This window comes from Stigmatopora argus, chromosome 19 (genome assembly GCF_051989625.1).
Source record: "Stigmatopora argus isolate UIUO_Sarg chromosome 19, RoL_Sarg_1.0, whole genome shotgun sequence".
Lineage (NCBI taxonomy): Eukaryota > Metazoa > Chordata > Actinopteri > Syngnathiformes > Syngnathidae > Stigmatopora > Stigmatopora argus.
This window is the reverse complement of record NC_135405.1, coordinates 7,163,416-7,188,601: the sequence shown is the minus strand read 5'-3', so window position 1 is coordinate 7,188,601 and position 25,186 is coordinate 7,163,416. Positions and strand designations below refer to the sequence as shown.

At 39.2% G+C, this 25,186-nt stretch overlaps 1 protein-coding gene across 1 annotated transcript in view; it reads right to left on the bottom strand.

The window, feature by feature from the left end:
• Positions 1-25,186, bottom strand: part of ryr3 (ryanodine receptor 3) — a 64,825-nt gene that overhangs the window by 26,185 nt on the left and 13,454 nt on the right. Inside the window, exons 4-43 of the mRNA XM_077586570.1 lie at positions 24,380-24,394; positions 23,605-23,679; positions 23,245-23,323; positions 22,887-22,999; positions 21,245-21,344; positions 20,748-20,841; positions 19,683-19,757; positions 18,741-18,897; positions 17,634-17,798; positions 16,098-16,219; positions 15,803-15,983; positions 14,452-14,587; positions 12,910-13,005; positions 12,678-12,796; positions 12,217-12,350; positions 11,422-11,663; positions 10,469-10,661; positions 10,064-10,280; positions 9,671-9,775; positions 9,466-9,569; positions 8,957-9,040; positions 8,675-8,834; positions 8,419-8,563; positions 7,559-7,764; positions 7,027-7,201; positions 6,470-6,678; positions 6,138-6,301; positions 5,929-5,977; positions 5,468-5,628; positions 5,142-5,304; positions 4,789-4,875; positions 4,353-4,579; positions 3,711-3,923; positions 3,039-3,630; positions 2,702-2,902; positions 1,847-1,949; positions 1,544-1,678; positions 759-1,032; positions 561-675; positions 322-454 (exon numbers count right to left, since the gene is read on the bottom strand). Of these exons, the coding sequence (XP_077442696.1) occupies positions 322-454; positions 561-675; positions 759-1,032; positions 1,544-1,678; positions 1,847-1,949; positions 2,702-2,902; positions 3,039-3,630; positions 3,711-3,923; positions 4,353-4,579; positions 4,789-4,875; positions 5,142-5,304; positions 5,468-5,628; positions 5,929-5,977; positions 6,138-6,301; positions 6,470-6,678; positions 7,027-7,201; positions 7,559-7,764; positions 8,419-8,563; positions 8,675-8,834; positions 8,957-9,040; positions 9,466-9,569; positions 9,671-9,775; positions 10,064-10,280; positions 10,469-10,661; positions 11,422-11,663; positions 12,217-12,350; positions 12,678-12,796; positions 12,910-13,005; positions 14,452-14,587; positions 15,803-15,983; positions 16,098-16,219; positions 17,634-17,798; positions 18,741-18,897; positions 19,683-19,757; positions 20,748-20,841; positions 21,245-21,344; positions 22,887-22,999; positions 23,245-23,323; positions 23,605-23,679; positions 24,380-24,394 (6,118 nt within the window). The remainder of the gene's footprint in view (positions 1-321; positions 455-560; positions 676-758; positions 1,033-1,543; positions 1,679-1,846; positions 1,950-2,701; positions 2,903-3,038; positions 3,631-3,710; positions 3,924-4,352; positions 4,580-4,788; positions 4,876-5,141; positions 5,305-5,467; positions 5,629-5,928; positions 5,978-6,137; positions 6,302-6,469; positions 6,679-7,026; positions 7,202-7,558; positions 7,765-8,418; positions 8,564-8,674; positions 8,835-8,956; positions 9,041-9,465; positions 9,570-9,670; positions 9,776-10,063; positions 10,281-10,468; positions 10,662-11,421; positions 11,664-12,216; positions 12,351-12,677; positions 12,797-12,909; positions 13,006-14,451; positions 14,588-15,802; positions 15,984-16,097; positions 16,220-17,633; positions 17,799-18,740; positions 18,898-19,682; positions 19,758-20,747; positions 20,842-21,244; positions 21,345-22,886; positions 23,000-23,244; positions 23,324-23,604; positions 23,680-24,379; positions 24,395-25,186) is intronic.

Below are 25,186 nucleotides of genomic sequence, written 5' to 3'. Positions count from 1 at the left end.
CTGTTTAAATTATTGAGGAAAACTTGAGAGCATTACTGTTACTGTAGTTTAAAATGATAAGAAGCAAAATAAAGCAGCATTACTATGACCCGTTAGTTACCCTAAATAAAATCACAGCATGTTATTCGCTTTTCATCAGTGGCAATTCTTCAAGATAATAGCTTTTAAAATGAGTTATTATTATCTAATGGCCACTCGCCAAGGAGTAGGGTATATGATATTATGAAAATAATATGTGCAGTTTGTTTTCTTTTTTTTTTTTACCCAACAAATCACCAACCAAAATTCTAACTTATTTAACATCCTTCCATCATTACATACCCAGACCGACGCTGCTGTTCTCCAGCAAGTAGCTTAGATGGTCAAACATGGCTTTCTGGTTCTGGCGGCTAATGCGACAGAAATAACACAAAAAGCGACAACAACTTGCAACCATTTTGGGGAAGGCAATTTCCTGTAAATGAAGAAGAATGATTAACAATTTTAGGGCGATGAGATCAAACTGGGAGGCACAAAAGTACATTTTCAAATGCTCCTGTAACTGTTCAGTAAAAACCAACCTGTGACTTGTCTCCTCCCAACACATTGACCATGACCTGCATTACGGTCTCATGCATACCCAACACTCGCATGAGGTTCGGATGCTGGTAGAAAACCTTATTGTTCATAATGTCCCTAAAGACAAAATGATTTGTGAAGGTCAGATCAAGGAGCCCATGCACATCACTCTGCCACTCAAGTCAGAAAACACATCCTACCCAAGTCCGTCAATCATCAGTTTTTCCTCCTCCATTCCCATACGCACTGAAAGCAGAGACCGGATCTGACCAAGTGAGGCCAGCAGGTTAATTGCATCCTGCACGGATGCGGCACTGATGGTGTAAGACTTCTTCATGGCCCGCAGCAGTTCCCCAATGCCATCGTACTGCCTCCTAAGCAGACTAAACATCACTCGAACTAGCTCGGGATCCTGCATGTGGGTCTCCTGAGCCCAGGTGGTAATAGTCTGGGAAATAAGCTCCTTTAGATTGGCTGAGGAAAAGAAAAAGAACAGAACTTCTTATGGAACCCAGTTCTGGACTTCTCCACTGTGAGCAAACAGTGTTCTGAATGGATTTAGTTCACAAAAGACAATCAGGAGTGAATCATAAATTACTGTCACTGAGAGATAAACCTGTGGCAATAATGCTAATTGGGTGATGTCCCATTAGTCGATTACGAGCAGAACATCATGATTAATACCTTAATGATCAGAATCAAATTTAGAACATGTAAAAGTGGTCATTGAGTCATCTTTTCATCCTTTCTATTTTTGGCGCTTTCAATCATTCACAGCAGATGTTAGAGTCTGCATTAAAATTAATATCAGTCATCCACAAGATGTCCATTAGTCATCTTTTATTCAGAACCGAGCACATACGTATAGTATTTCTTTTTAGCAGAGGAATGCATTATGGAACTGCCTGGCTACTGCTGGCAACATTGGTTACCTAAATATAGTATCCATCTACCGCACTTAAATTAAAACACAAGAATTACTCACTCGGGGAAGGTTGTTCTTTCTCTTCCGGTTCCTCCTCGGTCTTCTGAGGTGGACCTTTGATTTTGTATAGCAAAGCCAGGAGACGGCCTTTAATTGATGTATCCTGCTCTTCCTCGTCTTCCTCCACTGGAATTCCTGCAAGCCAATTTCAGTGATTTTGGCTTAATTTAAACAGGCTCAGGAAAAGAATGTGGAGCATTTGATTTTAAAAAGGCATTAGGTTTTAAAGCAAGCACATTTCCTATTCATCAGTCAGTGTGGTAACATCACATAAGGCGGTACAAGTCTAAGCACTGGACTCACCACAGTGCAGCTGCAGTTCTTCGTGGAAGCCATTGAGTTCTTCTTGGAGGTCCTCAGGGCAGGGGCAATCATCGCCGGTGGTGAAGTTCAACAGGATGTTGATCTACAGGCAAGAAGAAGAAGAAGACAAAAGAGATAATGTCAAAAAATATCAAAACTGAAAGCAAATACAATTTAAAAAAAGACTGAGATTGTCATCTTGGGTCAATGAAGTTGTTGCAAATACAAAGTGGCTGACATTACTGCTAGTATTTTGCAAGTGCAGTTCCTTACGCTCTCTTTTTATATTTAGATTATCATCATCATATCTGTTTAGTTGATTTACTCCATCAAAAATAATGTTCAACTCAACCTTAAATAAATCATTTGAATGATAATACTTTTATATAATATTTTTTTCTAAGGTGAGAGCTTATGCATTAAAATATTGAACTTCATATTTACACTATGCATTTAATGTTTACTATTCCACCATCGTTTCATCTGAGTCAACCCAACAAATGTAATTTAGTCTGACATATTCTCTGTGAATAGAAATGATGTCTTGGCACATACAGAGCACGTTGTACTTCATGTTTACACTATGCATCTAACGCTTAATATTCCACCATTCTTTTTATCTCAGTTATCTCTTTTTATCTCAGTCATCTCTTTTTATCTCAGTCATCTCTTTTTATCCCAGTCATCTCATCAAATCTAGTACAGTCTGACATATACAAGATTTTTCATGTCTTACATCATGCAAACCCCACCAAAATAAAAATAAAATATATATATTTTTGTTCCTATTCTTTGGCTGAAGAAAAATTCAACATACCTCATCATTCACTTCCAAAAACTCTTATGTCATGTTACCTGCTCTTGAGGAGGTGAGCGGAACTCCTTGGTCTTTTTGGCTGTGACGGCGGCAGACATATTGAGCGCCAGCATGAGCTCATTGTAGCGGAACTTCTGGTTGTACTGCAGCTTGGAAACAAAGTTGTCGGAGAAGGAGACAATGGACTCAATGCGGTGCTTAAGCTCGCAGTCACAAAAGTAATGCAGTAGCTCGCACATCTGGAAAAAAAAGGAAGACATTTAGAAACTAGAATGGCACGAAGCACTGCTCAAAATAAGTATTTTATAATTTTATTGTGTAGAACTTGACATAATTTTGACAATGCATGCACATTTAGATGAAGACTTTTCTCACCTGTCGTTTGACAGACTCAGGCAAAGATTTCTCCAGAAGACCCCGGACTGCCGCCTTGCTCTCCTTTGCCTCATCTTCTCCCGACTCCATGGCTTTCAGTTCATTCTTGCTATCCTCCCGTGAAACTGCCACATCGTCCACCTTGGCCTGCTCACCCTCCCCGAAGACATCGGGATCAATCAGGAGGAGAATCAATCTCACCTCCTCGCTATTTAAGACACCCATTATTAACAGAGTTCCAATCAGCTTGAGGATAGGGACAAACTGGTACTCCACACTCCCGCCCACCGGGTCTCTTATATGGATGCCGCCACCCTGCACCGCCTCAGTGAGCATGCTAATGGCCTTCTCTTTTAGGATGCCTAGCGGGATCTGTGGACTGTGGAGATACTGCTGCCGCTTGGTGCTGATAATACAGGTGGGGGAGAAGTTGACCCGTGGCTTCAGGCTTGTGCTCAGGCTTACGCCAGGTAGCGAGTGCTTTTTAGACTCGTCGGGGAACAGCTTGATTGAGCGTGTCTCATCTGTCACAGGAATGATAAACTCGTTGTTCATCATAAGGCGAGCCTCCTTTGACGTCTCAAGATGGATGCTGGAAGCGAGAGTATAAGAATCAGTGCTGTCGTTCGCATGACTGATGAGATGACACAATAGGCTCATGAGCTAACAAACCTGATGAGCACATTGTAGAAGCCTTCCCTGAGCATGCCAGAGAAATACTGATTGTCAATGGTGTAGAGGAGCTGTGACTGGTCCAAGTGGCTGCAGAGCGCGTGCGCTACACGAGTGTTACCGAGGGCGCAGAGGGCACAGTATAGCTTGAGTGTGTGATAATGGAACTTCTTCAAGTCTTCATGTTCCGATAATTCCAGGATGTCCAAACACCTAGGAAAAGATAGGCGTATAAAGCAGCATTCCTACAACTGTTGCCTCAGAACCATAACAGAAAACCTGTCACTGACTTGCCACACTAATAAATCAGTGGGTATTGCCACAACAAAGTGCGCTTGACAGTTTACACGCCATTCTGTGTCCCTTATGCCAGGGACAATTGTGATGACTGAGCTTCTTGCCCTATTTAGACTACTCTGGAAGGGAAATTCCTTTAGATTCCTCATTATCCACAGCCTATGACCATACTACGTGGGTGTTTTAACAAAGATTGACTAGTAAATCGAGAGTGTTGGCTTTAAACTCAGATTTGGTCTTGACCACAATAAAACCAGTTGCCTGTTTGTCTACCACTTCATGCTTCAGTCACTTGTGAACACCACACTTTAAGTATAATAACATGGTTTGAATACTTGATTTCACCTATTTTCCTCAGGTATATGCACAGCCATCATCTGCAGCGGTTCCAAGCATTGGACCACCCAGCCGTGTCTTTCGCTGACTCGAGCGGTCTCCACACTGAGGAAAGTGTTTGGCATGCGGCTCCACATCACTGCCACAATAGTCTGCACGTCTAGTCGTGGCGGGCACTGAGGGACAGGGTTCCTGTGTTCACTCTTAAATATAGCAGATGAAATCGGCATGGCCTCCTGGAATAAAATAGAGAAGGGAATGAAACTAGGGCAGTCTATTTTTTTTTTCTTCTGATCGATCACATCTCATAAGACTCAGTGAGCTATCTTAAAGAAAAATCCTGCAATGAATTATTTTATTGCGCACGTTCTACTGCCCATACTGTAAGTACAGCTTAACATACATACATCTACTTTGTTTTAGTAGTTGTCAATGAATTACAAACCTTAATCTTGACAAATTCAAACTGAAAGAGGTTCACGCTGGTGGGCCGTACAAATACAGCAGGGAACAGCTTGGTATTGGGCTCCACCTGGAAATTAGGGAAGCATTCATAGAGAACTAATCTTAGTTACTTTGTTGCTCACTACAGTAGCTTTACATTGCACACATCCATTTATGAGAGCCTCTATTCCCCTAAAAGACTTTCTAGTTTCAACATTGGCAATAGAACTTTCTCACTGCACACACATTATATTCAATACAGAGCAGTGAATGGACAAAGTGCATAAAGACACAACATACCGTATACTACCAAAAATATAGTTCTGCACTTTTCTATGGTGGACTATTAATTACCTGATAAATGGTAGAGAGCTCCTCGCCATTGGCAGTGAAGGAGATAAGGCCAGTCGCTAGGTCAGTCAGACAGCCAATCTCCACGTCAGTATTGGAGCGATTGGATGACGTCGATCCGACTGCATCCGCGCCACACACCATGTAGCAATTACTTCTCTGGACACTGATGGCAATAGCAAGAATAAACTGTAAATTTCACACAGACTGTCTCGAAAACAGACAAGTATAGTTTTCCTTTTTCATCTCCTTTCCCTTTATTTGTATTTTTTCATTCCAACTCATTGTCATGATTCCTTGACACAATATATGATAACGTGGTTACTTGCCTCTCATGAACCCGGCCTCTCTCATCTCCAAGAGTGACGGTAACTGTTCTTGTCTCATTCAAGCTGAAGTTCTTGGAATAGTAATGATAGTCTGGCGTCACCCAGCCCACCCACACAAGCGCAGGGTCCTGCCCAGCAAACACTCGCACTGAGTGGTAATACTGTCAAACACACCGCAGATAAAAAATAATTACACACAGTTTTTACACCCATGCAGAATTTGTATTGTATTGGCAATTGAACATCTGACTGAAGACTAAACATTGTTCTGTTAAGATAGTGCTAATACAAAATCCTTTACGGTTTAATCTGAATCGGGGTTTTCTTTCCCAATCACCAATTTGAGGATTTTACACAAGTATTACTGACATATTTAAAGTATATTAGCATAACATTATATTGATCACCTATAAGCAATTATTTTAAAATTCAATGTTAACTTATTAGTGTATTTGATTTACCGTTGTGATGCTTCCGTAGTTCATAGCGCCATCTTCGTTTTGAGGATGACTGCAGAGAACAAATGATTTAGGCCAGTGGAGCAAATGAGTACAAATGAAAACAGAGTGATCACATCTATCAATCTGACATTGCCAGGAGAAAAATTAGTGCTTCAGTTAAAAAGGGGAATGGGGGATTTTGCACTTTAAATCTAGCAAAGACATCTGACCCGAGTTTATATGATTCCTCAAGGAGCGTATCGGCAGAGAAGAACTCCACAGGCATGCTCAATCGGCAATAAATCATATCATTGTTGCTGTTCTGTGTGCCAAATGTCTTGTGGGTGACCTTTAGGCAGGGGGGACTGTCCACTGTCCCGTCAATCCTCGCCACCTGAGGACAGACCGAATGAGGAAACACAATATGAGCAAATACATACTTTTTCGCAAACCTTTGTAATGAAACATGAAATGATATATACCCGTACCTAATCAGATTTTGAAATGTGTAATTTAACAAGACCCTATATCTTTTTTTAAACAACAATGGCAATACATTTACCTCAATATCCCTGTGATCCTTGGGCACATTGACAAAAGTGGGAAGGCGTTTGCTAAACCACATGGTGATCTCTCGATTCATATTGACCGCAAAGGGCTCAAAACCTTCCTGGAGACCACACATGGTGTAGTACTTGAAAGTGCTGGCATCTTTCCCAAGGTTCATGACTCCAACCTGAGACATGCCCACGCTACACACAGGGATGAAACCTAGGGAGAGAGGATGTATATTTATCAGCTAATCTTAAAAGAAGCCACCATTTGAACCAATTAAAAATCTAGATTATTATCTATCATAGTACTTACATTACTTATTATTGCAAATTTTCACTTGTGAAATAGAATCGGAAGGTACCATATACGTAATGACAAATGTATTATCTAATGACCAAGAAAGGAATTTATGTCGATTAACTGAGAGGAGTCTTCCTTGAAAAACAATGCTGACTGAACTAGTTTTACCTAATCTTTGGTTAACCTTTTTTTATTATAAGAATCCACAATGGATAAATGATGTTTTCACACAGGCTAACGTTGGCTCAAGTGTTGAGCCCTTACCATCTTCTGTCTCAAAGTCGGTGAAGCAAAGCTCTGAGCCTTTGTTAGTAATCAGAAGCTCTCCATTCAGAGTAAAAATCATTGATTTGTCCTCCATGTTGATCATGCATCCCACGACGTCTCCTTTTTTCCAGGGATGCCCAAAGTAGCGGCTACCTGCATGTAACCGTCGACCCTTGATAAAAGAAACAAAGTTTACTGTATTGTTGCCAGTCTTTGTGTGTGTGTAAGATGGATACCGTATTTTCCGGACTATAGGTCGCACTTTTATTCATAGGTTGGCTGGGCCTGTGAATAATACTCAAGGGCAACTTATATAGTATTTTGTTTCTCTCTGACCACCGAGAACCAGTGACGTTGTTTTTTTAAGTCTATAAGTTATGTAAAAAAATGTTATGTAACAAATGCCTATTTAGTTTGTTTTAGCTTTGTTTGTTTTTCCTCTTCTTTGTTTTTTCTTTGGTTAGTGTGACTTTTAGTCAGGTGTGACTTATAGTCCAAAAAATACAGTAAATAATAATGTGATTAGTACCCTAAAGCCATCAAAGACGAAGGCCTGGTCATCTGTTCCCAACTCCACCTCAGGTCTGCAGCCAGGTCTAGCCCAGCCAACCATCATATCACCTCCAGTCAGGGCATCAAACTCAAAGTACCACTTTCCCGTTTTTACCGCATACGTTTGCTCCACACGGAAAAATCGCAGAGTCTCGATGCTCTGATTGTCCGCTACATGGACAGCTGAGGAGAGACATTCAAATAACTTCATTAGCTTTGCGGGTAGGCATAAAACAGTCAAGATTTAAAATGTATTACCATAATCAGTACAAAAATAATGCCCACAAATATTGACGCAAAAAAATCAATACCAATTTGCTCAATGGCTGAATGTGCTGACTTTCTAGGATGTCAAAGCTCATTAAATACTCTATTGAACATTGTAACATGTTATAAAACCACTCTTTCATCACGGGAAATAATCTTTACTCCTTTATGTATCAGTATTTTACTCTTAATTTTACTTTCTGCCATTGTTAATGGTTATTTGGAGTTGATGTACTAGAATGTTATCGAGACCGTCTCCAAAAAGAGACAAGTATGCTTTTCTCCAGGCATCTCCTTTCCCTTAATTAGTATTTTTATTCATTTTTTTGCCAAATCAATATCTTCGAGATTGTTGTCTTTAATAGTCCCACGAATCAATTTTGACACATTGAAAATTAGATGTAAAATTGCATTGTCATGTCAGTGATTATTGGTATTGGAAACAAACTACTTTTCAATACAGTACTTTGATGCAGTTTTAACATTTCTACATTTGTAAATGTGGACATTGTTTCACAAGGATTAAAAATGATTGCAATCATCATTAAGGCTGTGTCTAAAGTATCTCACCCTCCTGGTCTGAAGGGTCGATTTCATATCCATAGCCAACCATTGTCCTGATGGCCTCCCTCAAACTATCTCTGTTAGACTTCTTAGTGCGTTCATCAAGAAAAGCATATGGCACCAGGCGAGGATTGCGTCTTATCTTTAAATCCTGCCACAAACAAACAATTTTTTGTTATTTGTCCAGCAGAAGAGTGACAAGCTTATGTCATTATCTACTCAACAACGAGACGACATAATGGGGGAGAAAGCAAATTGCTACCTGCTGGATTCCATACGTCCACCCTTGCTTGATTCTGTCTTTGGCCCATACATTATGCGCATTCTCTGCAAGCTTATCAACAAGAACCTCCTGACCTGCAGTCATCTTCACATCAGAAAGGTCTAGAGGAGCAGGTTTATATCCATTGGACATCATGTAGCTAGAGGCAAAACACATTTGAAAAACATTATTGTATAGTTCAAACCTTAGGCTATCCATTTAACAATTTACCTCATTTTTATCAAGATTTTTGAGCCTCGAAAAGTTTTTAAAAAAACTTACTCTTTGGGAAGTTTGATTTTCTTCAGATCGTCCTCTGCATGAAGATTGACCTGGGCAACATGACAGCCAAGAGCCATGAGGGTCCTGAAGACAAGAAGACATTAAGTATAATATAGTAAAGTAAATTGAATAAAAAAAGGAATACCATTAAACCAACAGACATAGTAATAATGCATTTGTCAATACTATTTAATGTACTATTAGCCACAATTTACTCCATCTCCATATAAAACAATACGATGCAAATTGTTTTGGATGTTATGATCGACCTGTAGGTGGTACCAGCCAATATTTATGAGACCACGTCAAGGCGAGGTCACTTTATTGAACCAAAGTAAAGATTTAATGAGGATGCTTGGCTCAGATCCACTTAGGAGTGACTTCAATATCAATTTTGGAATTTGGTCAGCAGATAAGTCATTACCAAAGATCTTTTTATTCTCACCAAAATATTCTCACACCCTAATTTTAAGAGTGGCCTTTATAGGATTTTTAGAAAGGGGTCTTACTTAAGTGTTTCACTGGACATTTGCAGGTTGTAGTTCCTTTCTGTTTCAGGCAATTTGCTAAAATCTACAAGGCACGGATGCTGCCTCTTGTTGTCATCCCGAACCTAAAAGAAAAAGATGAATATTGAGTAATTTCCATCAAGTATGTATTTTTCAGTTGCGATAAGTAACGGAAATAATGGATACTCGTGTATTCAGTGTATACCTTTCCAAAGGTCCATCCTAACTCGATTTTGTTCATCCCCCACAGTTCATGAATGTTTTCTGCCAGCCTGTCCCGAATGCTGTCCATGTGTGGTGGAAGACTAACCTGAACAGGTACAGACAATGGTGAGAATAAAAATGATTAGGTTTTTTTTATACATAATTTCTTTATATTTTTCCTACATTTCTATTAATGCATAACTTTTGGGTTTTTAGTAACAAGCACAAGCTTGTTCTCCCTCTGGCCAACACACACCCTCCCAGCAAATTTGACTGCCATGCGAGTCATAATCTTCAAGTAAGGCCGGACAGACATTATAGCGTAGTTGTTATTGTGAAAATGGATGGTTTCAAAGAATTTTAAAATGAAAATTAAGGTCCTAGAGTCTTCCACCTGGCTTGTGTCAACTGGTGTGGGAATGAAGGAGGCCTGAGAGAGAAAGTGGGTTGTTCCCAACAGGTGCCGGACCCCATCGTGATCCCTCTTATACTCCTTCACCGGCTCCACAAACATCTTCTCTTTTGGCAGCAAGGCCTCATAGCATGGAGAGTAACCAGCAGGGGGCAAGAATTTAAAATCTCCGTGGCGACCACCCAGCAAGAAACGAACCCTGAGAAGCGAAGAGGATACCTCAAACTTTGTGACAAGAAAATAGGAAAGTCTCAGTTTTACAGCTCAACTCAACTTTAGCAAACAACATTCAACACACGTGCTATATGATATTATGAAGCTTTAATGAATCGGAAGGTTTAGGCTGACATTAACTTTGCCTTTTGAAATCATTCCAGCAAAACATACTTGACACCAGCAGAGAAGCTGATGACGGGAAAGAAGAATCCGTCCGTGTTGAAGTCTTCAAACATGCCTTGCACGGGCTGTCCGTTGATCCTGAACGACATGCTGGGGGAGCCCAAGTCGAGACAACAGCTCACTACGTCGTCAGAGGTCAGCAAATGCTGGTTAATAGACGCTACTGCCCGTAGGACGCGACCTGAATGGCAGGAGATAGACACACACAGAAGTGGTTGTTGAAGCCGAAAGGTCATTGTGAATGCTGGTTGGGAACAAAAGCAACATGGAGGAAGAAGGGAAGGATCATGATGGGTGGGCTCTCTAGTGTCTTTTGTGGGGTTTGATACAAAAGAGTGATGCAACTTTGACAACAACAAAGCTCAATAAGCAGGTTCAATGAAATGCAGTAGATGCTTGCTTATTTGGATGTTTTTTCCACTAAGTTGGTTATATGTGTTCTCTTTTGTAGGTTGCTTCAACTGTATAAAATTGAAGGGGGACAAATATACATGCAATGACCACACGATACTTTAAATGATGGATTGGAGTAATTTGAGGCTACAGTAAATTATGTTTTTCAAGTTTGGCACCTTGTGTTTCATTTGATTCCTGACCAAGATTGTATATCTAATCAGTTTTCCCAAATAGAATTGAATTGAAATCAATCTGTTTCAGCTCCAAAATAACTATCACTCCAATTACTGCCACACCTTTTGAAAGCAATCTACATCATATTAAAAAGGAGTTGATGGGCAACTTGCCAGATTTTTTTTCTAAGAATTAACAGTGTTGTATAATCAGAAACCATTTACAGCAGTAGAATAATGGTAGGTTTTACAAAATGTTCCTATTCCTCCCAGAAACATCTAAATACTATATACTCTCAAACTGCATTTTCTGGGGAAATTCACTTCAAACCACAATTCCATGCATCTGCCTTATGTACAACTATGTCCCACCTGACCAGAGGTGAAGACCGTCAAAACTGTATGAGTAGAGATCATCGCCAACGCCATTTCCTCCCCATCCCTCGCCTCCACCGGGATACGGGGCGTAGCCTTTTGTGTTAGCCCATCCCACCCTCAGGTGGGTGGATTCGCCTGTTACAAAGTGGTCCACTTGATCGATCACCAGCTCAAAATACCACTTCTTGTGTTGGGCAGAGCCTTCAGCCACACCCAAGAAAATGTTAGGCCTCATGCTAGAAGGGGAAATAAGACAAATTCTGGCATCAAATCGGTATTTGCAAAACATATTGTGAAACAAATCAGATATATCGTGAGTAAAAAAACAGCATCATGACATTACAATGTACAGTTTTTTGTTTGGGATTAAAAAAGAAGGCCTGTCCTTATTTTTTTTTAAACATAAAGATACTGTAATTTGTGCACTTATTGTAAATGCAAAAACTTGAGTGGAGCATGGGAAATGACAAGTGACGGTATTTTATCTTAGCCCTATACGGCCATTTTATTTAGATTTGATAATGAATCAATCTGATATTTTTTTGTCCCGGATAAAATCTGACAACCTTTCTGACAAATTATATTTGAAATGCGATAGTCCTCTTGTTCCAAGGGACTTTTTAAGGCTCAGAGTTTAAACCATTTGAATTTCCTGTTAATTATTTAGTGGTTTGTGCTTTAAAGGATTCAGAAGACGTTCATTAAAATGAATATAACATGATCCAAGCATTTTGGAGAAGTTCAAGAACTCAGATTTAAGTGAAAAATGGAAGAAATTTCTTCACATACCTCTGAACATCGTTTACTAGGGCAGTCTGAAGAAGCAGGTCTCTTTTGGGAAGCAGGTTGTCACAAATAAGATTTTGATTGGCTCTCACAGCCACACCATTACATACGCAGAGTGAGCATAAGACATCCAAAATCTAAAAACAAAAACAAATATTGAACGGAAGTTCATTTTATTGCAGCATTTTAGATGGGATGAAGACTTCAGATATAAAATACAGGGTGCAGTTATTCCTGATCCAGCCGTCCTTGAACTATTGGATGTGAATTGTTCAATACGGCAACAGATAAATTGTCTTGCAGGCTAAATTGTCTTTTACTGGCTCCTTTGTTATTGCACAAGGCAGCGAGTGAAAGGGAAAGGAATTAAAGTCTTAGTTGTGGGATTTGCGGTCGAATTTTGCGGGGATGAGTTTGAATTCTCATTAAATGTGGTGGCAAAATAAGAGTCTGTCATTTGACACCTTGTGGTTGCGTCCATGTTTGTACAGCAAAGAGATGATGGATTTGATGTGTCCTCTCTGGATTGTGTTCAGGGCCTCTGGACTTTCAATCAAGACACAGTGCAGAACTTCTAGGATACCTAAAACATACAACAAATGTAAAAAGAGGTGTGCCCACATGCAACCAAATGAGTGTAACAGTTCCTGTGTCAGAATTTAATCCTAAAAGTGGCAACAGAAAAGGATTCATTACCTGATGATGATTCAAGCCTTTCCAATTTGCTGACCAACCAGTCCAAATTCCGAGAAAACTGGGTGCAGTTGTTTCTGTTACCCCGAATGAGTGCAGCTGAGGAACACAAAATTCATCAAATTGGCTAAATTAGGAATGAATGAATATTTGAATGAAAAGACAAACAAACTAATTATATACTTTGACTTTAATGCATCACTGTGATTTTATGGAACTGCACATTCAGAGGTATTTGAAATATAGGACAATGTTTATGTAGTACTAAATTTGGAACAGACTTCAGAAAGAGCCCTCTGTGCATTCTAAAGCTTTGATCTAAATGAAAGTCAATAACAGAAGCATCAAAAAGAAAATCTTCAAACCCTAACATACGAACCTCGACAGAATGGGGCAAATGACTTTCAGCGACCAATTACTAGTGAACAGAAAAAAAACATCTGCCTTAGAGAATACATTCGAACTCTCTGACCTCTCACAAACCTAATTTCTCCTCACTACAATTCAAGGGTGTTGGAGTGATAATGTCTGCTAAATAGTTTAACAGCACTTTGGGAGGAATAAGAAAACATCTAATTGCTGTATAGCAGTGCAAGGGTATAATGTCTGATTGAAAGTCAGAGTGTTAATAAGAACAACCGGACTGTCTAGTTAAATCCCACCAATGCATTACCATGACTTTCTATCAAATTAGGCATGGTCAGCAATCTCAACACAACAATTAAAACAATCAATTTGCAATGTAAACAGCATTCCACAATGCCAGGCTCTTTTACTACACTTAAGATCAGTATGGTTTGGGATACTTTATAGGAAGGGGGAAAAAATACTACTACATTGTGTTCCCCCCCCCAAAAAAAATTGGATAGGCGTCATCTCTTGATTTTTTTTTGCAATAAAAAGATACTGGAGCTATAACTACAGATATTTCTAGATCATATTAAAATAAAGTTTTAGCTGCATCTCTTTGCATTAACAAAAAGAGATGACATCTATCCAAACATGGGGTCTGTTTTTTTTTCTCAGTGGGTGGGAATAAATAATCTTCAATGTGTGCCTGTTTGCTGCACTATAATAGTTTATTTTTGTCCAACTATAAGATGGTAAGGCTGTGGTGATGAATGCAAGGGCAGTCAAGGAGAGCGGAGGGTAAGAAGCTGTTGATGACAGGAAACAAATTAACAAAGACACAGTTGTCCAGAGAGCAACTTCTCAGGGTTACACAGTTAGCATTCATGACTCATTACAGAACCCACGAGAGGAAGCAAATGTCAGCACCAGTGATGACTGGTATTTTATCAGTGGCTATAATTTTTTTTTCGTTTGTTTGTTTGCAACAGTCTGCTGCAGAGAGGAAAGTGACCCAAATGCAGACATTCTGTCCAGGGAGTGAGGACAAAGAGGTGAAGCAAGGAGAGAGTGGAACACTCAGCGAGCGTGTGAAAAGTTAAAAGCAAAAGGATGGAGGAGAAACACGCCGGAAGATGAATAATGCATGTCTAGCTAGGGTCGACAGCTGATGATGCCCAGAGATCCATCACTTACCGAGGAGCTCATAGAGGAGGTTGAGGATGTCCTTCCATGCTGCCCCCGTCTCGTCCCCAGCCATCTCCCCAAAGTGGGCAGCGCTGTTGTCCAGGTTCATGCGATCGATGCATTTTGACAAGAGGGTGAGCATGCCCTGGATACAAAAGGATAGGCACCACTATGATTAATCGGTATTAGATTTAATGAGAACAACATTTTACTTCATTCCAATTAGTGTCATATTTTGGAATCTGATCACTGTTTTTGTACTGCGGCCAAAAATAAATGTGGTTATAGCATTATGGAGCATTGTGTTGTGATTAAATTTATGCGACTTCTAATCACTTTGGGCAGACTGTAATCCTAAAATTAAAAACTACTCGTAACCTAATCAGCATACAGTACACACTCACTGCACCCCTCATTTTGTGATCTGACATATCCAACGGTACAATGCACAAACTTTGTTGTGGTTCTTAAGTGGCTTTTGATGAGTGTGTACTTTTACTTATTTATTTTTCTGATAATTTTTTCACTGCTGTTTTCATCATTTTTTCCATTACTTAATTACTTACTTACTTGAGTCAGCACTTCTTTTGCCAGCATAACTTTTCTTCCACTTAATTTTTCACCTTTAGCACAAATGATGTGATGCATCAACTTCTCTCAAATATAATGCGTAGTACAAGGTTTTTCTGTGTACCCAATTATTTTATGTTCCCCATTTACAATATCCATACCCAAAATAATTAAGCACCGTATTGTCTATGTATGTTGCAATTTGTACGGAATCCTTCAACTACACTATACAATTAATTTAATTCAAATATTGACATTTCTGAGCACATTAACACATTTCTCTACTCACACATGACTGACACAGAGCTTAAAGGTGTATAAAACATCCATAAAAGAAAAATTGTAGGGCCAATCAATTTTCATGGATTAAGTGGATTATATAGCGAACATGCAGAGAAATTGTAAATGGCCACAAAACTCTCATTCATGCCGTATAGTGACTATGTCATTATACAATTAAATTTTCAATTATTAAACATTACCAGTCAAATTTGAATAAAAGAACACTTATTTCAGTGTCCCTAGTTTTCTATTGAATGTAAACATAACAGAGTTGAATTTTTATAATGTGACGCTTCCAATTTGTGATGCTATTATTAGCAAACAATTGCACATTACGCTCAAGGAATTACGGTAATAAAATGACACTTCATTTAACAAAAAAAAATTGTGGTTTGCCGTATTGAACCTCATTTCAATACACTGTGAACTACTGTATATCGACCCAGAGACATGAATGCATTAATGATGCATGGCGCATTGCATAATGGAGATAAGCACCAAAGCTTACCTCATCTTTGAAGAGGTCTTGGCGTTTGATGAGAGAGCGCAAGAGACATTGCTTCTTTTCATGCTCCAGCTCAGAGTCAGGTTGCTTAAAGTATTCGATCAGGTCATTCAATGTCTGTAGCACCTCTTTTACATAGCCGGCCACCTCCATGGACGCACCCGTGGCGGTGCTGTCTAAAGTCCTTGAGAAATACAGACGAAATTATCCCACTTTGCCGTGTTTGTAGTGCATTTGAGCACCGAGGGGTCTACTGTTGGTGCTCAAACTCCCAGAAAGCCTACTTGTTTGTCATTACTTGATGAAGTTGGTGAAGAGGAGAGTTGTGTTGCGGATGTTGCGAGCAGCTTGAGACTCCTCATGTTGGCAGCGCTGGAGAGTCAGGCCGTCATCCATGTGGCCCTCAGAATGCAAGCAAGCCTAAGTTGAGAAACAAAGTGTTGAAACCAAAAGGTGTCAAACTCAAGGCTCAAGATATTATAGAATGCGACTCTGCCAAAGTAAATCATATAAATCTACAGCTTGCTTCCTTCTAAAATATGTACCAGAATTGTCTTCACTTTTTTCAATGCAGTGATACTGCATACACTAGTCGACGTTTGTGTTAATCATCAATAAACATGTTGTGAATATGTAACAATAAAATAAGTACTACTATAATGCACAATAAGCTAATACGTTTGTGATAAAACATTGGCTTACTATTTACAGTTTTTATTCTCAATAAAAGTGGATCTGAAACAATGTTTCTACTTTTCTGTAAAGCCGCTAAAGCTGGCAATTGTTTGTGCTTTTGGGGGTGCTTGTAAAATTGGTAGTTGTACTGCTTAGTAGGGAAGTTGTGCCATTACAGTTCCATCAACCTTAGGATAAAATTTGTTTGTATCTTGTCAACACAAGAATATTTAGTAGTTAGAAACAAAACAAGTGTAAGCGCAAAATTAAATAAAAGTGATCTGCACAAAAACATTTTAAAATCAAAAAACTATAACCTCTTGTAGTTTTCTATTCTATTCAATCTATAAATCAAATTCTGTGCAGTTTATATCAGTGCCATATTATACATATGTTTTCACAAATTGGCAAGTCTAATCCATACCTACTTTTACATACCATAATGTATATACACTCATATAATTAGAGTACGATGACATTTACAGTTGTAAGGCCTTCATGGAGGTATGCATTTTCTGGATGCCTACCATAATGAGCAGTGCTCATATTTGACTCACTGCAACCAAACACTCAAATCAAGGAGAGGGGTCGGGTTGGTGTAAATTGATCGTAGTTAACCTAAACTAGCATGCCAGACCATGTCAGGTTCCGTGGTGTGGGGGCCAAGCCTTTAGGGACTGCCAGGCAACAGAACAAGGTTTGATGTTACTGGGTGTGTGCCCAGGAATCCCCTGAATTCCTCGTCCAAGTCACACAAACTCTCAAACACTCTGGAGCCTTTTTGAACACTTTAACTAAGATCCTGTCTCACACCTGGTACAAGTCTGGTGGGGAGGAGTGGGGGTCAAGTCAGAATTCAGTTTGGATTGTGGCGATAATTAACATTAGATTTATATGGTGATATATGCAACTAGGAAGGATCAAGGTTTTTTATGTTTCGATGTGCATATGAGCATTAACGATGGAAGCATTAGGAATTTGATAGGAAAGACAGGTGGTAAATTTAATGTCACCATAGTTATGTGAAACTCTGCGTCAGCCAAGTAGAACCTCAGAGGTTAAAAAATATTTTATTCTGGAATTACTCCAGGCTTAGTTTCACCATATTTAGGGGAAAAATATATGTATATGCAGTGTAAAGCCAAAGACATTATTTTACCCTTCTTTTCACGGGGCCAAGGCGAGATGATTTGGCATCTGGCGCTTGGTAGGACAACCATAGACCAGTTGCCACATGCATGACGAAGCAGACAGAATCGCCATATTTGATCTCTGCCACACCCATTCCATCAATGTCTCGTTTTGGAGCAGAGTCACTTTTTTCCTGTTTTGATATGGAATAGAAATCATGACACATTAAGAATAATTCTAAACAGACTATGATACTGACATTTTTGCATATAGCTACTAAGATCCTCTGACATATGTGATGATGAAAAATTAATACGTCTTCACATCACTGAAGGATTTACTTTTGTTTTTAAAAATTGGACTTTGGAGCAAAGGGAGCAGAATGTTGGAAAATAAGAATGCCTAATTAGGTGACTGAAGTACTGTCTAGGAATAAAAAGATCAACATCAATTAAATGCTATTACCCTATTTGCATATAGACCAATTCTTTCTAGCACTTGATTTTTGTTTAAACTTGAAAGTGGATTTATCTTGAGTTGACCGACTAAAGGGAAAACGCAATAACTCAGCCAATTATCAGTAAATGAGTTTAAGTATTGTCTGCTCAGCCATTGTAAAATGTACAAAAGTAGGGTAATCCATGAACTCATAAGAATAAAGGCTCTTCTGAAAGGACTTTAATAAAGTCGCTGGAAGATATTGAATACACTGGTAGTGTTAGATTGTTCCATAATTTTGTATATGTATCAACTAAATAATCTCAAAACACAAGTTGCAAATTTATCATCGGAAAATGACTGACAAACTAATCCCAATCAGGCTTTCGCATTGTGAACAAAAATTTAAGACATTATGGTAGCGCTTTTTCCGTAGTCTTTAAAATATGTTGCAATGCCATTACATGGTTCTTCTGGTTGTTTTAACAGCATATTTCCCACCACTAAAAATTTGGAGTGTCCGGTATGCTCCTTTATTAAAGGTCAAATTTTTTAAAAGCAGTACCTTTGAGTGACAAGCAGTTCTACCTCTAAAGGTGCAATGATGACAGTGTGATTTAGGAAATACTTAAACAGGTCTACTCTTGAGGTACAATTACATCACATCTAAATTTTGCAAGTGTGACCGAGCCTTGACCTTGGAGGACCTGAAGCAAAACGAGGTAGACATGGTGTCTGACATCTCCCGGTCCCGCAGGACCAGTCCTCGGTCCTCAGTGAGTGCTAGGTAATGGCCAGTGGAGAGGTGGCGTAGTCGAAAGGCCTGACCCCAGCGAATGTGGCTTCCACTCCAGCTGAACACAGCACACATCATTAGCTTTTATGTTTTCAGAAATGAACACTAAAACCACATCTTACTACACCGAGGGGTCGTGCAGCATGCTAATGAATTCACTATAGCTCAAGGCAGTGCTGGGCACTTGAAATCCTTTGTTTTCCAGACAAAAAGACCAACTGAAAAAAGGTGCATGTTAACAAAACACAGACTGACAACCCTATCAGAGTTGCATCACAGTGTGATTAGAGGAAAATTGCGTGGGTGGACATTTTAAGATGGGATGAAAACAGAGACAGAGATGATTGAAAGAGATGTCAATAAGGTCTTCTGGAGGAGTAGTAATTGGTATTGACAGCTCAGAGGAAAAGGAGGCATAGTCATTCATGACAACAACCAATTGAAATATCAACACTTTCAATATTTTTGGGATGTTCTTCCTAGCTTTGCACTATTTTAGGCCCACCACACACCACACGATGCAGCCAAACCTTCCATGACCATCCCCCAAAAACGATGGTTAGCAGCAAAGCTCACGATGAGAAAGCCGACTCCCACTCTATAGAGCTTCTAAGGCGCTATGTGTAGTGAGCATAACTTTTTACATACCATCAAAAGGACGTGTGATAGTCTAAGAAAAAGCGAGTTGCTATAGCGGGAAGACGTGGGCGGAAATAAAAGCTAGAATGGGGATATATTGAGGCTCCTGATTGCCCCATTCATTTGAATGTACATGCATACATTTTGGTGACACTGACAGCAAACTGAGAAGAGAACAGACCTGCATTAAGAACTTCAACCCACCTGATTCTCAGAGGTTCCAGTCTCCACAGGGAGCGAGCTTTCGATGCACCCTTCCCTGCTTCGTAGTTGACTAACCTGAGAGTATGTAATGTTTTGCAAAAATTATAACACATCCAGTGCAATCTAATAAAAAAACATGACATTTTTTTAACCTCTAGCATTATATTACAATACACTTTTTTTAATAATATGCCTCTACTCTATTTCAGGGGTCAGGAACGCTGTGCTGTAAATATCACATATTTTGAATGCAATTTCACGAGAGCCATACTGTGTGCATTTGAACATACCATGTACGTTTCTTTGTTCTCTTAATGGGTATTCTGAATACGTATTGTTATTTCTGTGTTGTTCTTCAATGCTTCGATCGACACAAAAATGCATGATTGAAATACATTTTCAGAAAGCAACAACAGAACCCTAAACGTCCTCCCAATTTTTGTGAGACAGATTGAAAACCACATGAAGTGGTAGTTTCATATCCATGGTTCTCAATCTGAACCTTAAACAGCTCAGATCAGGCTATTGATAACGTCACTCTGCGTGACAGAAAACTCGGTGCAACCTAAGTGCATAGCAGTTACAAAGAATGGAGCACACTCAAGAGAGAGGAGAAACAAGTTTCCTCATCGGTCTGTGGGGAGCTTTACAGGCAAAGCACGTATCGAAACAAGACAATATATGTGAAAGTTATTCATGTGTGATCAAAGAAAGAGGATACAGACTGACATGACCGCAGGTCCAAATGAAGATAAAGTCTTAAGACTGTGTTGTTAAAGAAAGATTTTGAAAAATTGTGGTTTTGAATGTTACCTACATGATGTGAGTTTAAAAAAAAAGCATCACCCACATTATTCATTATGTTCAACCCTCTGGTAATTTTCATTACTAGTGACAGTCGAAAAGCTCTGGCGCATTGCATAGAGTGGACCCCATTCATCTTCTTCGATTGCCCACTTAGCAGGTTGGGTTAGTCAGAGGTTTCTCATTAGTCTGCTATAAAACAGCGTTAAAAATCCATTTGTGTTTAAACATCTTGGGACTAAACAAAAATGGACCCAATACCTCTGTTCCTCTTCACTCCTTTCTGCTCCAGGGATGGTCAAGCTCTCATCATGGCCACGACAGAGACGCATCACATGACCACCGACCAAATATCCTAATAGAACAAGTGGAATGTGAATCACCTGATATTGGTATTATTATTCACGGGCACGCTGTGCTGAAAAGGCTGTTTGTTTGATTTTTTTTTTTTTTTTTACATCATTTCATAATCTATTAGTATCCAATTTTCTCTCAAATTATGTTCAAATTGAACACAGTTTATTAAACCAAAAGCAAGTTTGCTATTAAAGGGAAAGACAAAACCGTTATCATATCATCCCAGTAGAGAGAAGCATGTTTCCTAAATTGAAAAACACCCAGAATGAAATTCTGATGTGTAATAGTTGAGAAAAATAAATAAATAAAAGCCACCATTTCCACGAGGTGGCTACCCTGTTGATCAATCCAGTGGATATACTGATTTAAAATGTATGTAGTTCAAAATGCTGTCCACTAACCTACAGCCATGTTGCTTGATGAGCAGGTTGGCTGGACATTCCACAAGGTTTGCATGAAGGACGCATCCACCTGGATGTTGCTATTGGAGATGGAGAGGTGCTGAAATAAGAAAAAGCCACAGCATTTTAGACAAAATGGTCCAAAATAAATGTATAATACTAATGCTGGCAGCAGGGAAGGTTAAGCAAAAAAAAAAAATAGCCGTCAGAGAAAGGTGGAATTCCCAGCGCTGGGATTCAAAGAGATATTACAGCAACTTCTGCATCTGTCAACAAGTGCTGTCAAACAACTTTGGATGGCTGGCTGCTGGATAAAAAGCACCACTGCATCATCAGCACTTCCTGGAGTAGCAATGCCCAGATAATTCTCAACAATAACTCCATCCCGCAGACGAGCTTGGACTTGCTCCAGCCTCCCCACAAGCAGGATTTACAAGTTTGTGGATGCTTGACAAAACGTGAACATGCTGAACAATGACTTCTGCTTTATAACATCGCCCCCTAAGAGCACGGTTGAACTCAGTGAATAAACTTGGAATTTTTTAAATTTGAGTTTTGCAAGTGAATTTGTTGTCAAAAAGGAATACAAATGTGAATACACAAGTGCATACATATACACAATATTTTTTCTATTGGGACAAAGTTCTACTATAGGTTTTCTTATTTAGCCATCATCAAGTGAATACACTTCAAATGTAAGACATAAAGATATAAATTTTTATTACGTTTACGAAACCTTATAACCTGCAACAGCAGCACATCATCAACAACTCTAATGGCCCTCTAATTACTGTTGCGTGAATTTCAGGAGTGCCCATTTCTTGAAGGGAAAACCTGAGCCAATTTTTGTGGAGATTTCCCAGGGGGCAATGTGCAACTTGGACATTTGCCAGCCTTGCATTAAAATCACATTTGCCTGTCTAAATGGCTATAGCAATACATCGCTACTCAATTTTGGATGCTTGCCAATCGCCACTCCACCATTTTGCTATCCTTCCGTTAAGCTTCTAAACATTTTTTTCTTAAAAGTTTCACTCCATTTTTCTCACCCATGGAGTAAATGGAAGTAGGATATAGAGTCGTACTGAAAAGACAAAACAACATTAAAATGAAATTTGATTTCTATTACAGATAAACAGGCTTTAAGCGCCCTTACACAGTTGTTGTCATCCTTGCTTGTGAAGTTGGACAGTGACAGAGAAGCAAAGCAGACAACTGCAGTATACCCTCTAGACATGCAGGGAAAAATCAATATTTAGTTCAATTCTATTGCAAGTAGTAAGAGTGAATATTTAGACTGGAAAAATAACAGCACAGCAACTTATGCAGTCAGTGTTGAAACAACGCAATGATGGAGGGTGTTTTTGAATGTTTCACGATGCTGAGCAATGCATATAACTGCACGATATATTAGATTAGATTAAACTTTATTCATCCCGTACTCGGAAAAAAGATTTTCACTACTATTCACATGCTTGCCGAGGCTTTAAAATTACCCGATGGTTATTGTCAATATATTGCTCGAAATTGTGTGGTAACCAACTGGGATACTTTTCAGTTCATGTAGTCCTAATGAGAACGAGCACTGCAGAATATGGATGGATAGAAGAGGCAAGAAGAAGTTTGTGGAGATTCAACTGACCAAGTATCGTTCGGTTGACACGCTGACGAGAATAAGATCATCTCCGATCCGGACCTTCTCTCCTTCTGACCTCTGCTTGGACGCAGGGTGGATGGTCCACCAACAGGCTTCTCCTGTTAATGCAAACAATCTTTCATATTAGCAACTACAAGGTGTTGGAATGTACGACAGCTGATAAATGAGACACCCTGCTGGCCAACATATCATTTGGGTAACTATCTATTCTAAGGGGCATTAAATATAACCATCATGTGAGGAACCATTCTGTTGATATATTGTGTCAATGTTGCTGTTAAGGTAAAAAATAACTGGCTAAGGACTGAATAAAAGTGAAGATACAGAAGCAGACATATAGCACCTATTGAATCTTCTTGTAGTCCGACATCGAATGACAACTTGTCAGTCAATGATCTTGAAGTCTTCAAACAGGTCAGGTACTAGTACAAAATTAAACGGAAATATGAAGTGCAGTATGTGAGAGAATGTATTATACATTGTGTCATATTACAAAAAACAATATACAATTTTACAAAAAATACCCATTGACAAAGAATTTGTAGACAATTGCAAAATACCATGATAGAAATACTAAAATTAAGTAATTCATTGAAATGTTCCCAAATTTTCAAACATTACCTTAATAGTGACAATTCTTTGGTACAAGTAAAAAAATAAATAAAATTGTTCCACATGTCCATTAGTTTCCATTGTTACTCACCATGCCACTGAAGGAGTGGCGCAGGAGGATGGCATGACCGTAGAGGAGGGTCCGATGTCCTCCCCCCTGACCTCCCTGCCCGGGAGGGAAAAAAAAATACAGAATTACATCCCAACTATGATTTTTCCAACCAATAATTTCACCCAATCTTGGTAATCTTGGTGATTTGAATTTCTGGTTCAAACTGAAGAAGAGCTGTATGAGAAGCAAATGATTATTTGAGTGCAAGCAGGTTAGGCGAAATGAGAAGAAATATACAACTAAAATAAAACAAATAACTAGTGCATACAAAACAAATAAATCTAAAGCTATATAAGTTAAAAAAAACATCACAGTCAATTTTTTTATTGGCAAAATAATAACGGATGAGTGGTTAGCTCGTCGGCCTCATGGTTCTGGGGTCCTGGGTTCAAATCCAGGTCAGTCCTCCTGTGTGGAGTTTGCATGTTCTGCGTGGGTTTTCTCCAGGTACTCTAGTTTCCTCCCACATTCCAAAAACATGCATGGTAGGCTGATTGGACACTCTAAATTGCCCCTAGGTATGGGTTTGAGTGGGAATGGTTGTCCGTCTCCTCGTGCCCTGCAATCGGCTGGTCACCGATTTAGGGTGCCCCCCGCCTCTGGCCCGAAGTCAGCTGGGATAGGCCCCAACACCCCCCACGACCCTTGTGAGAATAAGCGGTTCAGAAAATGAATGAAAAAAAATAACAATAATTATATGATATACTCAATATGACACCGCACATTAAGGTTAATTAATTTCATTTCTGCTTACCTTTTTAATCAACCTCTAGTGGCACAAGGAGGAAGAAAGAGAATATATTATAGGACCATCTACTTTTTAACTAATTTTCAGTCTTCTTATCTCTACGTGAGCCTGAATATATTCACTGTTTCAAGTTTTTCAATGTATATTGTCCTTCATGGTTGACTTTGAATTATTTAAAAAGAGCCTTTAAACAACTTTTGAATTTTTGTCTTATCGAAAGCATGCACCAAATATGATTTATGACCTTTGTTTGCAGTACCCCTGTGTTGTCTGACATCACAAAATGACCCAATCAGACTGCAACAAACATTTTTTTTTAAATTGACAAACACATTTAGGAGAGTTGCATTGAAGAAAAACTAGAAGGTTATACAGTAACAGCTGGGAGTGAAGGAAGCTGTTGTGCACAGCAAGAAACCCTGTATTTCAGGCTTGTTGTGCTGACACATCCTTGCCAAGAATGGTGACCTTTACTTGGGTGACCCATTTGGTGTACTGTATCCTAAACAGTTTGATATTTAGATGCACTCTGCATGTGATTTAGAAGAGGAGTGGAGGTGTCAGTTGCATATTCAAAGAATGATTGTTTCTCAATGAATTCCCAGAGGGTTAAGTGTCAAGTGTGATACAGTAGTTTCAACTTTTGTTAAAATATGTAGGAATGTTTCTCATGCATGGTGTTTTCATTAATTCAATAACTCCACTATGATCAACATCTATACTCGCCAGCCCCACCACGCCATCTTCAAAGATAACAATGATTAGATGTATGACCGTTCCAGTCGAAAAGGGTATGTAGCTAAAATATGTTTT